This window comes from Harpegnathos saltator, unplaced genomic scaffold (assembly GCF_003227715.2).
Source record: "Harpegnathos saltator strain DR-91 unplaced genomic scaffold, Hsal_v8.6 scaffold483, whole genome shotgun sequence".
Lineage (NCBI taxonomy): Eukaryota > Metazoa > Arthropoda > Insecta > Hymenoptera > Formicidae > Harpegnathos > Harpegnathos saltator.
Window position 1 is genome coordinate 368,382 of NW_020230297.1, and position 12,076 is coordinate 380,457.

The 12,076-nt window shown below is 40.2% G+C and overlaps 1 protein-coding gene across 2 annotated transcripts in view; it reads right to left on the minus strand.

The window, feature by feature from the left end:
• Window positions 1–3,132, minus strand: part of LOC105187927 (T-box transcription factor TBX20) — a 70,367-nt gene extending 67,235 nt beyond the window's left edge. The window contains exon 1 of one of the 2 annotated variants that reach the window (XM_011149081.3): window positions 1,787–3,132. In XM_011149081.3, coding sequence (XP_011147383.2) covers window positions 1,787–2,294 — 508 coding nt within the window. In that variant the 5' untranslated portion in view covers window positions 2,295–3,132. The remainder of the gene's footprint in view (window positions 1–1,786) is intronic. The other variant, XM_025302274.1, reaches the window with a different exon arrangement.
• Window positions 3,133–12,076: the final 8,944 nt, after the last annotated feature.

The following is a 12,076-nucleotide window of genomic DNA, read 5'->3' on the forward strand; positions in this document are numbered from 1 at the left end:
GAATATTGATTACGGAATAAACACTCGGTTTGACATGGCCTGATGATTACTACACAGAACTCGTATACCTTGAAAGACCGGAAAATAAGTCCGACACATACGATGCGCTGCCGAATAATTTTATCCTCCCGCTAAAATTCTTATTACTACATCCAACGTCTAACGACATTATTAGATATTTATTTTTACTACTTCAGTATCTCGTATTATTTTCAAACCTAGATGAAATATCATAAATAGTTGTATGGTTCGTATCCAATCGTCAAGCTGGATGAATAAACACAAAACGATTTGCGCGGAGAGGAAAAGATGTGAGGTATTCAAAAGATTCAGTTGTAGTTATATTAGACAAAGTTCAGTCTCTTTTCGGCCGAAAGAGTGGACCTATTTCGTCGATAGCTACACCTTCCGATAATGAGTTCGAAACAGTTTTAATAATAACTTCGAGACGATTGCCATGGGACAGGCGACTAATCGGCCGCGTTGATATATTTGTGTGGGATGTCAATTACGCGACTGTCGAGTAATGAGTTCCCTGAAGCAAAGGAAAGAAGGAAAATTTATACCGCTAAATTTTCGAAGAGATGAATGCGATCGGATTTAGAATGTTTTAAAATATAACATGTGTTTTTAAAATATAACATGTGTTATCACGCATGGTACATCTCAAATATACAGACGGCGCAAATGACCGTCTTGTCGTAATGAGAAAAGCTCTTCATCCGTGTTAAGAGAAATTACAGACTACAATTTAATCAGGTTACTTTAATCAGATTGTTCAGTGGCGGAACGTAGTGTAGAATTTGCAGAAGTTTCATTATGAAAATGTTTGTTCTTAATATCGCGTTTGATTCCGTATCGCACTTAAATTATCGACATATTCTTTTTATAACTTAAAGGAAGGAAGACATATGATGTGAAACATTGAGTGTACAACATTAAGTGGCAATTCGTGTATCACGTATTAACAGAAAAGGGAAATACGAAAAATCTATTATTAATTCGAATCTATTATTAATTCTAATCTGTTATTAATTCAACAATAATAGCGAAGATACGACATTTTTTACGCGTTCTACCGGTGTCAATTAATTTTAATTGACAAACCGTGTCGAAATAAGACGCTCTTAAAGTTGCCGCGGATGTTTCGAATCAAACGATCAATTTCGACAGGATTACATGAAAACTTCAAGAAGTGATAAGCAACGGTATGATGCATTGTAAGAAACCCAGAACGAGGAATTAAAATAAATTTAAATAGAAATGTGAGTTGTAACAAAAGACAATATTTACTGAAAAGACAGGATAAATTTTTAGGGGTAGCAAATATATTCTTGAAAAGAACGTCAAGAAGCAAAGTTTTATAGTAAAGTTTGAAGACTGATACTTTTATCTCATTAAAGAACCAAATTTAAGGAAACTACTAAAGAATAAGAGGAAACTACTAAAGAAAGAGACTACTAAAGAATGTTATCCATCGTTTTTTTCTTGATAATTCGGGCTTACGAATTATCAATTCGGGCTTAACGAATGGTAATATTCCCCAGTTTAAAATCATGACTTATCGTACCTGCACGTCTCGCTAACGCGTCTTTATCAAAACCGTTATTGATTTCCATCCTCTCGAACGATTTTTCTTTGCTATCTCCAATCATTCTTATACATCCTGTCATCAATCGACTACTACTAAACTTCCGCACTCGCTTAATCAGAAGAACAATCATTGTCTGCTTGATGATATTACTGACCGATCAGCAAGCTTTATCAAGATCACGAAAGGACTTACCGTGCTGGTGCAGTTTCCCGCCGCCGACGGCCTGCTGTTGCGGATGCCTGTGATGATGCTGTTGTTGTTGCTGCTGCTGCTGCTGCTGTTGCTGCTGCTGCTGTTGCTGCTGCTGCTGTTGTTGCATCTGTTGCTGTCGTGAATCCCGCGCCATGATTGCGGCGATACTGAAGTCGGTCGCGCATTGCCGGTTTGAATTGCAATTGTTGTTGAGATTGTTGAGGAGGCTGCTGTTCGGCGACGGACTCGAGCTTTCGTCACCATCATCGCCAGCGCATCCGGATAACCCGGTGGGAACCGCGGGGGTGGCGGTGCCCTCGCCCTGCATCTTCCTGCCCAGGTAGAGGTGTCGGGATTCCTCGTCGTCCTCCTCGCTGCCGGCTCCTCCGCCGCCACCGCCACCACCGCCGCCTCCGCCACCGCCGCCGCCTCCGCCACCACCGCCGAACGAGGTCAGTGTCAGTCCGTTTCTCTTCCTACCGGCGAGACCTCGCGACTCCAGCAACATTACCTCGCGCGCTGCTTCCTGGGCCACGTGGGGTCTACCGATGAACTAAACTAATTTGAGACGCGCGTTTCTAAGCGTCTCTGGTCCTTGATGTCGCGACCTCGTCACTTTTTTTACGGGCGCCGTGAGCGGCAATGGTGCCAACGATGGTAGCAGTGACGGTGCGGATTTCTATCCTCGATACGCCAATACTGATGCAGTGGTGTCAGCATTCTCTTCAACGTCAGCTCCAACCTGCAGTGGTGCACATTACACGCGCGCAGTAACTTCCACACGTGCACGTGCGAGCGAAGCCAAGATGTGCTAACAGGAACTGTGCGCGAACGCGAATGCAAGTGCACACTCTCGTTTATTGCTGGAATGATTGTGTCGCTTGGTCAATCGCGATCGGCGCTTTCGCACGGTCAGTAAAACGCACGATCGAGCCACAGGAAGGAACCAAAGAAGGTCCCGGCCGGAACGACTTTCCAGGCACAACAACACTGAAACGTCGCTGACGACGATGGCTAGCCGATGACACTTGGTGTGTTTGAAGTACCGGTAGTGATTTGGACGGAACTATGCGCGCGGGCGCGACAACGTCAGGTACCGGACACTTCCTGAAGTGCGCGAGATACTCGAAAGGGCGAGTGTCGTCACTGCGGGAAAAATACGACCGCTACTACGTGATGTGTGCGCGCGCGTACACATGAAAAGCGCAGAGTATCGCGTTCGCTTTGATGTATCGTTTATACTCAGACACCGCGTGAGTGAAACGTGGCGCGGACAGAGCGAGGCAGGGAACGACAGACCGACCGGTTGCCCGACAGACTGACCCGCGCCACCGCCGGTCGCCTGTTCGTTTCGGCCCCCACCCGCCACGCGATCGGACTCGGGCTCGGATAGACGAGCCGAAGGGACGGTAAGACCCATGAGGTGAAGCGAGATGAAAGGATACTCGGCTGAGTGGCAGCGGGTGTCGATGGGCGGCTCCAGGAACAATACGCTCCGCCTCTGGGTTCGGTTTCCGACTCCGCCTGCAGCTTTCTCCCGCTTAAAACCCACCTCGAGGTTCAGCCGAACGTTATTACCGCGCCGTTCTTTCTCTCACGTACATTTCTATTCTCTCTTTCTCTCTTTCGCGTTCATGTCTAACCGAAACTGCCAACCGGGAGCCGACGATACATACGAACATATATATTCTGGCTCACGTCCACAGGAGGGGAATCCGGTCAGCGACGATGGTGGCAGTGCTGCTGGTGCTGATGGTGTTGGTGGTGTTGGTCGTCGTCACCGCCGTTGTCCTCATCGTCGTCTTCGTCATCATCGTCGTCGTCATCGTAGTTGCTGCCGCTCTGGCCAGGTTGTCCCTCCTCGTCGCACGTTGCTTTTTTCACGCCGTCTGCCTTCTCCCTCTCTGCCTTGCTTCTTCTCTCAAGATCGTCCTTGTCCTTTCCCTGCATACCTCCACCTTCGTTCTCCCCTCTCGATGCCCTTGCCAACCTAGAAAGCCTGCCCCGCCCGATGCGTTCGCGCGCTACACGTCACACCTACAGACAAGAAAGAGTAGGGTGGTAGAGCGGTATTAAGGTTTCGTACGCACCATACAGCCACAGCAGCTGCCATTTTTTCTTATAAGAGGGGGGCAATTGCTGACAGGGACCGCTTTCCTTTGCGTCGGTACGCCGCTACTCTATTTTTTTCTCTTTCTCACTATCCTCTCTATTTCCCCTCGTCTTTTCTCTTTCCTCCTATTTCTTGTTTCTTTCCGTTCACCCGTCTCCTCCTCCTCCTCCTTCTCTCCTCCCCTCTCTCCCTCTCTTCCTCTCTCTTTGTATCATCTCATTTCTTTTTCTGCCACTCTCTCGAGCACAATTTATTGTTTTACTGGCGAAGCTTTAAACACGGCCGAGCGACGACGGCGGTGGCGGCGGCGGCATCAGCGTCAGCATCAGCTTCAGCGTCAGCCGCGGGTAACGCAGGTGGGTGGTTAGCTCGTTGCTGGCTGGCTGGACGGTAGTTAGAGTGGGTAGTAGTGGTGGTGGTGGTGGTGGTAGTGGCGGTGGTAGTGGCGGTGGTGGCGGCAGTGGTGGTGGTCGAGAAGGTGGTGGTTGCTCAAACGGCGCGACTCGGCTCGACTGGGTTCGGCCGCCGCCAAGTGCGGGCGTGGGAGTATATCGTTGTGCACTCGCCGGGAAATCCCGTCAGCGTCTACTATCAACGTGCCGCGGATACGCCACACTTAGCCGATCGTGCTCTTATTATTCTCGATCCCGCGTTCCCGCCGCGTCTTACACTGCCTTTCCCTCTTCTTCGTCTTACAAGTAGTTCGCTTGATCTGATCGGCATCTTTTGACGAGATTTGCGGATGCCGCTCGTGAAGACGCGTCGCGTTTCGCTGATCTTATGGCGAATGGAGGAGCAAATTTTATTGATTCTTCCGGGTATAATAATTTCTCTTCGCTTTTTTAACGTAGCACTTTTACATCTGTACTTTCTTCTTGGCGTATTCTATATTTCATCTGCATGTTCCGTAGTCTAAATTGGAAACTGAATTAGTCGACCCAATCATTCGTTTCTCGTGGAGAATCTATACAATTTTCTTTTTCTCCTGTTTCTTTTTCATAATCTTTTTTTTTTCAAGAGCCTTTCACATTTCTCTATTACTATCAATTGTGAAGAAACAAAATATGATATAAAAGCTACGAGAGTTTAATACAAAATTCTTGCAGACCTCCGAGTTGTATCGATCACGATCGGTAGAACCATTAACAATACTTCTTGTCTCATTTTATAAGTTTGTATCTGAGGAGGTGCTCTAAAATCTCTTATTATTCTCCATCTTGGCAATTCGACGCGCTGTTATTGTCGTTATTGCCGTTTATCGAGGAACGAAGAAGTACGCGTATTGCAATACCGAATTACTTTTTCCGCTGGACGATTTTCCGATAGAAGTATTACGGTCGAAATAACGTTATCCTCCGCCGGAACGAGCGTCGAAGATGAATGGGAGTTGGAGTACCGCTACCCTGCATCGCCGGCGCTTTTTCCTCCCGCCTGCACCGCGAGATATTATTTCGTCGAATATCTCTCGCGAGTCGTTTCGGACGCGGCATTTTGTTGGAGATAAGTTTGGACTTTAACTGGTTTGGATTCTCGTAAAAAAAAAAGAAAGAAACGCTACGTCGTTGAATTCATCGTATGAATCAAAACTACGCCGTTATTTCGCTGTGATTGGATTGTCAGCTAGGGTCGGCTTCACAATTTTGGAGAAATCTCCGAAGGAATTAATTTCGTGAAAAGATAAACGAAAATGCGTCGAAAATTTTGTCGGTTAAAAAAAATAACAGCGAGAGAGAGAGAGAGAGAGAGAGAGAGAGAGAGAGAGAGAGAGAGAGAGAAGAAGGGAGGGAGGGAGAGGATTGACTTTATAATAAAAAACCTCTCTCTGACTTCTCACCTTCCGTACGACGCATGCGGTATCTTGACTTCCGCAGAATGAACTTCCAAGCCGTTAATCGCGAGAATCGAAATGGTCTCGCAGCCAACTATCTAGTTGTAACTGACGGCGCTAAAATGTGAAACCGTTCAGTGACCGCGCTAAATAATTAACGTCACGTTAAAAGGCGGTACGAGAACGGTTAACGAAGAGAAGCGGCGCGCACGAAAATAAGAAGGTATTCGGGTGCTGGTGGAGGCATATTACTCCGGATATTATTATAATAAAGCAGGAAATTACCTCGTGTGATAAATGCGCGGGTAGCGATGCAGTCTCGTAAATTATATCATCAGCGGATTATCGTAATTACACAGCACGCGGCGTATCGCGCGCGAGAGAAACGAGCAGCGCAATGCCGCTGCGGGGGAGGAGGAAGAGGAGGGGGATGTAAAAGAAGAGGGAAAGGGACAAGCTAAAAATCTCGCGATTCGCGCGGCGCATTGTGTTATTATTACCCTGCTGGGTGGTAAACGTAATCGTTCGCGCACAAATTGCTAGCCGTGCGAAACAGTTAATCGAGGCGTGACGCGCGATCCGCCATGGCACGGCGATGTATTTACGCGCGATCGGATATCGATCCTGCTTTTATCCCTGCGACCGGAAGCGACTGGCACTTCCAGTTATCGTGTTATCGGACTCCGACTTTCGGCTCACTAGTATGGCGTAATTCGCGCGCGGCCGTGTCTACGAGTGGATTGGGTTAATTCAATTAATCGATCCACCGCACATTGGGCGAGACCGCTAATTTAAGCGTGCGAAAGCAGAGGAGAAGGAAATTTCGACAAATCTTTGCCGACATGATCGGTATTGTCGTCTGTGCAACGTGTCTAAACGATTCAATCGTCATTTGCATCGCTGTTGACAGTTAATTATAAAATTATCTAAAAGGTATAACATGTTATATATTTGTATTATCATATTCTCCTTTACCGAATTTCTTCAATGTAAAATATCGGTTGGGTCAACACAACAAATGCGATTTCTCTTAAGTTTTGGCCCATTATATTCTGTGAAGGTCCGCGTCGAAAGACATCCTCTTATAACGAAATCCACGGTAGTATATTCCACTTCCTATCTACCTATATACATATATACATATACACACATACATAGACAGAGTGCCTGGAATCTTTTGGAAACGAAAAATTGTATTGATTAATCAGGTCAAACTGAGAAGAAAAGTCATGCTCCCCTTCCCTTATATTAATTTGCAAAAATCGCAATAATTATTAAATTATTAATGATTGAAAATGATCATATCTAAAGGCTCTTTTAATTGATAACTTGAAAATTTGCGTACTTATTTATTTGCAAAATGTTAAAAGATATTTTTGTTTAACCTAGCAACAGATTCAAGATTCAGGGTTCAAAATCCAATATATTCATATCTATCGCTAGACATAATAGCCGTCATATAATTATAGATTAGGTCATTTTGAACAAGAAAGCCCTTTATCTCTCTCATTTTCAAATAAGTACACAAATTTTCAAGTCATCAATTAAAAAATCCTCTAAATGTGATCATTTTCAATTATTAATAACTTAATAATTACTGTGATTTTTGGAAAATGAGGGGGAGGGTACATGACTTTTCTTCTCTGTTTGATCTGATGAACCTACATAACTTTTCTATCCAAAAGATCCCTGACATCTTATACATATAGGAGGTGAAATATACCTTCAAAAAAATTAATTTTTCTTTTAGAATAATTATCATAGAAACTCAAGAACAGAAAAAATATTGCAACAAAAATCAAACGTTTTTAAGAATATTTCACACTGATGTTTTCGAAAATGATATATTTAATAAAGATTTTTCGAGAATGTTATATTTTTTAACATACTTTCATCATTTATTACTTTTTTTCTAATTTAATAATATTTTTCCGTCCACAAAAGGCCGAATTCAACTATGACAATGTTATATTTTAAGTAATTATTTTTCTAAAATTGGATGAAAACACTTCCATACTTTTGTATTTTTCGCGCTTTCTTATAGTGAGAAGTAACGATTACTGCAGACATGCAGGATATCTAATTATATTATATAATTTAATATTTTAAACAAGATATTTAATATCTATAATAACAGCAATGATAATTATAATACTAATTATTTTAGTATATTTAAACCAATTATGTACACATAACAATAGTTATGTATTTCTTAACTTCTTCGTTATAAAGAGTTATATGTACACTATGAATGTAAAACATGAATGGCGTTTGTGAAGAGACATGGCGGTGTCTCGCATAAAATGCATGTAAGCGACTGTAAAGCGTAAAATGCATGAGCAGCGTAATCATGATCGCATGTTTATTAACGCAATGTAGTTTCCAATAGACTCATAGATGCATACATTAATAAATTATCTATTACAATGTAAATCAATGGTAGCCCATTCCGAAGTCAATAGCGATATGTATGAACCGTGCGCGAATTCTAGCGTTTTTCACCAACAAAAATACTTAATTATATTTGCTATTAATAAGCTGCCGCATGTTTTATATATATATTTTTTTATACGTTTTTCCCTCCTCTTTTACTTAAATATTATATTATATTTATTTTGTGAAAAAAATATTACGGTGGAGCTATCATGTGATCTCATATCTCTAATTGTTGTTTAGGTCGTATCATTCTCGTATCTGTATGTTACGAAAAACAATATTAAATCCATAATGTTGCATTAGATATATTCCATTTTGTCTAATGATACACAAGTGCATAATTCTCCATAACATATGTAAGGGAGTTATTGGCATAAAAATTAATATATACATACGAGTATATTATTAATATGTATTAAAATAGATATTAATATATCATAATTGGGCAGGTATACTTCAGTGGATTTTCTTGTTAATGACATTTGGTAAATCTGCAACCTAAGTAATATACAAAGGATATATCAAAGTGATGGCATGCCATAACTCAAGCGAGAGTTTTCGCTTGAAAGCATTACGTTGTAACAGAACACGGTTATAATTAACGCGATATAAATCCTGTTATGTTCGACGAGGATCGGCCTCCATGCGCCCGTTTTCTTAACCAAGTCTTCAAGATTTAATTATGGCCGAGGCTGTGGCGGGGAAATGGTGATTCTCTATCCACAATTAGCGTACCAGTAACACGTACCGTGCAGAACACGCGCGATCGAAGCTGCACCACCTGGATTCCACGCTTCGATCTACAGTGAATACCGGTAATTAAAAATACCTGAGAGAGGCGACCCGCAACGACTGGTGCCAATTAGTAGCGGCAATGACATGAGCTGTTCATTAATTATGTATTATTATGAGTGGTACGCACTTTTGGGTCAGCCGAATGATTTGTGTTTATTTCACACTATGTGCTAATCCACACTCGATAAAAAATTGTACAAATTTAATCAATTGGTCAGCCACTTATTTTTACTATTTAATTACTGTCAATATTTTATTCTCGCGACTCTATCAAGTACCGAGTGTCAACTATAATCTGAAAATCTGTGAAAATTATATTTTTCTACTATTGAAAAGAATAAATAATGAATGAGTACGTGATATTTATGATCTTTCAAAATTGAATGCGCCTCAAAATTGCGATGGAGAAAAAATTGCGTAGCAATCCGAACCAATAGATATATTAGCCATTCAAAGTGCAAAGATAACTGTATGCACGAAGCAATTAGAAAAATTCAATTATAATCTAATTGAGACGTTAGATACAGTTAAAGAACACTATGAAGGTTCACCATGCATACATACACGCTCATAACCATTAAAAGATATGATTCTAAAGTTCGTAAAACTCCCTCCATATGCTTTAGATACACCATGAAAATTCGGATGAGCATTAAAAAATGCAAAGTTCTTTCTTCAACGTGTCATGAATTTGCAATTTAAAGGTACAAAGTGCAACACCGTTTATGATTTAAAATGTCGTTCTTGCGGGTCTCGTGTGAAATTTCATCAGGCATCATTCTCACGCGAGCAAGTATGCGAGCAACTAGTTTTCGCTAAATTAATTTCATTTATGCTTGTCGGTCAACGTTTACGCTTCCACGACAGGCGGGTGCGTAAACGTGGGCTCCTGCGAGCTTCTAAAAAGTTACGCCTTGGTGTGTATCAAAGAGAACACCGCCGCGTCGCTTCCGGTCGTTCAGTTCTTCCGCCCTCTGCCGTCGCCGACACTGCCGCCACGGCTTTTTCGTCCCAAATAATCTGTTGCGCCGCGCGGCGGCGGTTATTGCTTGCATTACGATCAGGTAAACCCGTTTAATACTCGAAGACCAGCGAAAACCACTTCAAAGGACCGCGACAGAACAGACGCTGCTCGGCCCGACCTCTATAATTTTATGTATCTCCAACGCTGGGCGAGCGCGCTAAAAAAGATCGACCTCGAGATGATGAAGGTGTAATGGATAAATTCGGTTGACTAATGGGCAACGAAAATTCTAAATTCAATGTTATATATATGTATATATATAGGCCATAAGTTTCTCAAAATATTTTATAAGGGATACCGGGGTTGGTTTATGTAAATATGTTGTGTGTGCGTGTGTGTGTGTAGATTATGAACAATTTATTTATGTACGTTGTGTAAAATAAATCATAATAAACTCGAGAATAATTTACTTTGAGGGACACGTTAGCTTTGATCATCACATATATTATTAAGGACATGCCATTTAATATCCTTCAAAATGTTTTAATTTCTCTTAACAATCATTGTTTATTAAAAGGTTATTAAGAAAATAAACTTAATAGCAGACAGGAAAAAGCATTATCTCTGTTTACATATTTATTTAATTTATCTAATTGTAATATGTACGAATATGTAGGAAACCGACGGGTTTCGATCCCGAAGAAACTATACCTAACCTAACTAAATCCAACTTACTTATGATATTAGCATATCTTTTTAACGAATGTATAAAAATAAATACAATTTCTTAACAATATACGTTCAGTCATAATCATTTTGAGTTAGATTAAATTATATTAAATCATGTATTTTTTCTGAATAAAGATGTAGGATATTCGTACGTATAATTAAGTAAATATATAAACAAAACAAAGCAAAGCTCTCTGTATTAAATTCTCTCTCTCTCCCTCTCTCTCTCTCTCTCTCTCTCTCTCTCTCTCTCTCCCTCCCTCCCTCCCTCCCTCCCTCTCTCCCCCTCTCTCTCTCTCTCTCTCCCTCCCCTCCTCTCTCTCTCTCTCTCTCTCTCTCTCTCTCTCTCTTTCTCTCTATTTATCTCTCACTCTATTCTCGCTCTATTTATTAAATTATTTGATATAATATTTTAATAGACAATATCTGCCAATCAAAACTTTTTGGATACTATTTAGAAACATGCCCTTGATAACATATATGAAGATTAAGGTTATTGATATGTTTTAAAAAAATATTGTTCTAAATTATAAATACAAAGAATATATCTGCTTGGCAAGATACCTAGCTTTTTAAAGTTATTTAGGAGATTGTTTCGAGAGTAAGAGATAAAGCTAAAAAAGTAAAACTTTACTAGTTTTAAAGTTTCTAATTTCGTGATTCTGTTTTTATAATTTTAAGAAATGGCTGTTTAAAAAAGATTATTTTTTCAGCCTTTCTATTCAACTAGAAATTAAAATATCTAATCAGTGGAATGAGCTTAAAATTTTTGATTAGCGGAGATCGAAAACTCATAAATAGATCTTCATTATGAGCTATTTATTTATTTTTTATTACTTATTTTATATCAAGACCATATTGTATTGAGTAGCCGAGAAAACGTTTCTTGTTCCAATGTTAAATAATTCGTTAAAAAAGTCGTACTATAATTAACAAACACAAATAAAAAATAAACTTGATGTATTATTTTGAGAGCTGTAAGCTGTAGTTTCGTGTGATTTTTTATTCGCGCTATGAGACTTTGCGAACTTCATAAATAGTTCTGAGATTTGACGCATCTTCGTATGTATCTGTTTAGCTTTATGACAAACAATTAAAATCATTACTTAAGGACCGATCTAAAAAGTAGTGATTTAAAGTTGTAAAATATGTTTTAAAATTCATTTTATTATCATTTTTGCCAAAGTTACATTTTTCTGAAATTTCCTTATTTTTTCAGGAGTAAATAAAGTGATTCTTTAATTTTTTAGGATATGGTATATATAAATCATCATGCTCAAAAAATTATTTGATGTCGCGCTTAAAAATCATGTGAAGACCATAGTATTCTAATTTCTAATTTTTTTCTTTAGAATATATCATAAAACTAAGAAAAAATTAATTGATTGTACGCTAAAGACTTACTAATAAGTTTCTATGATAATT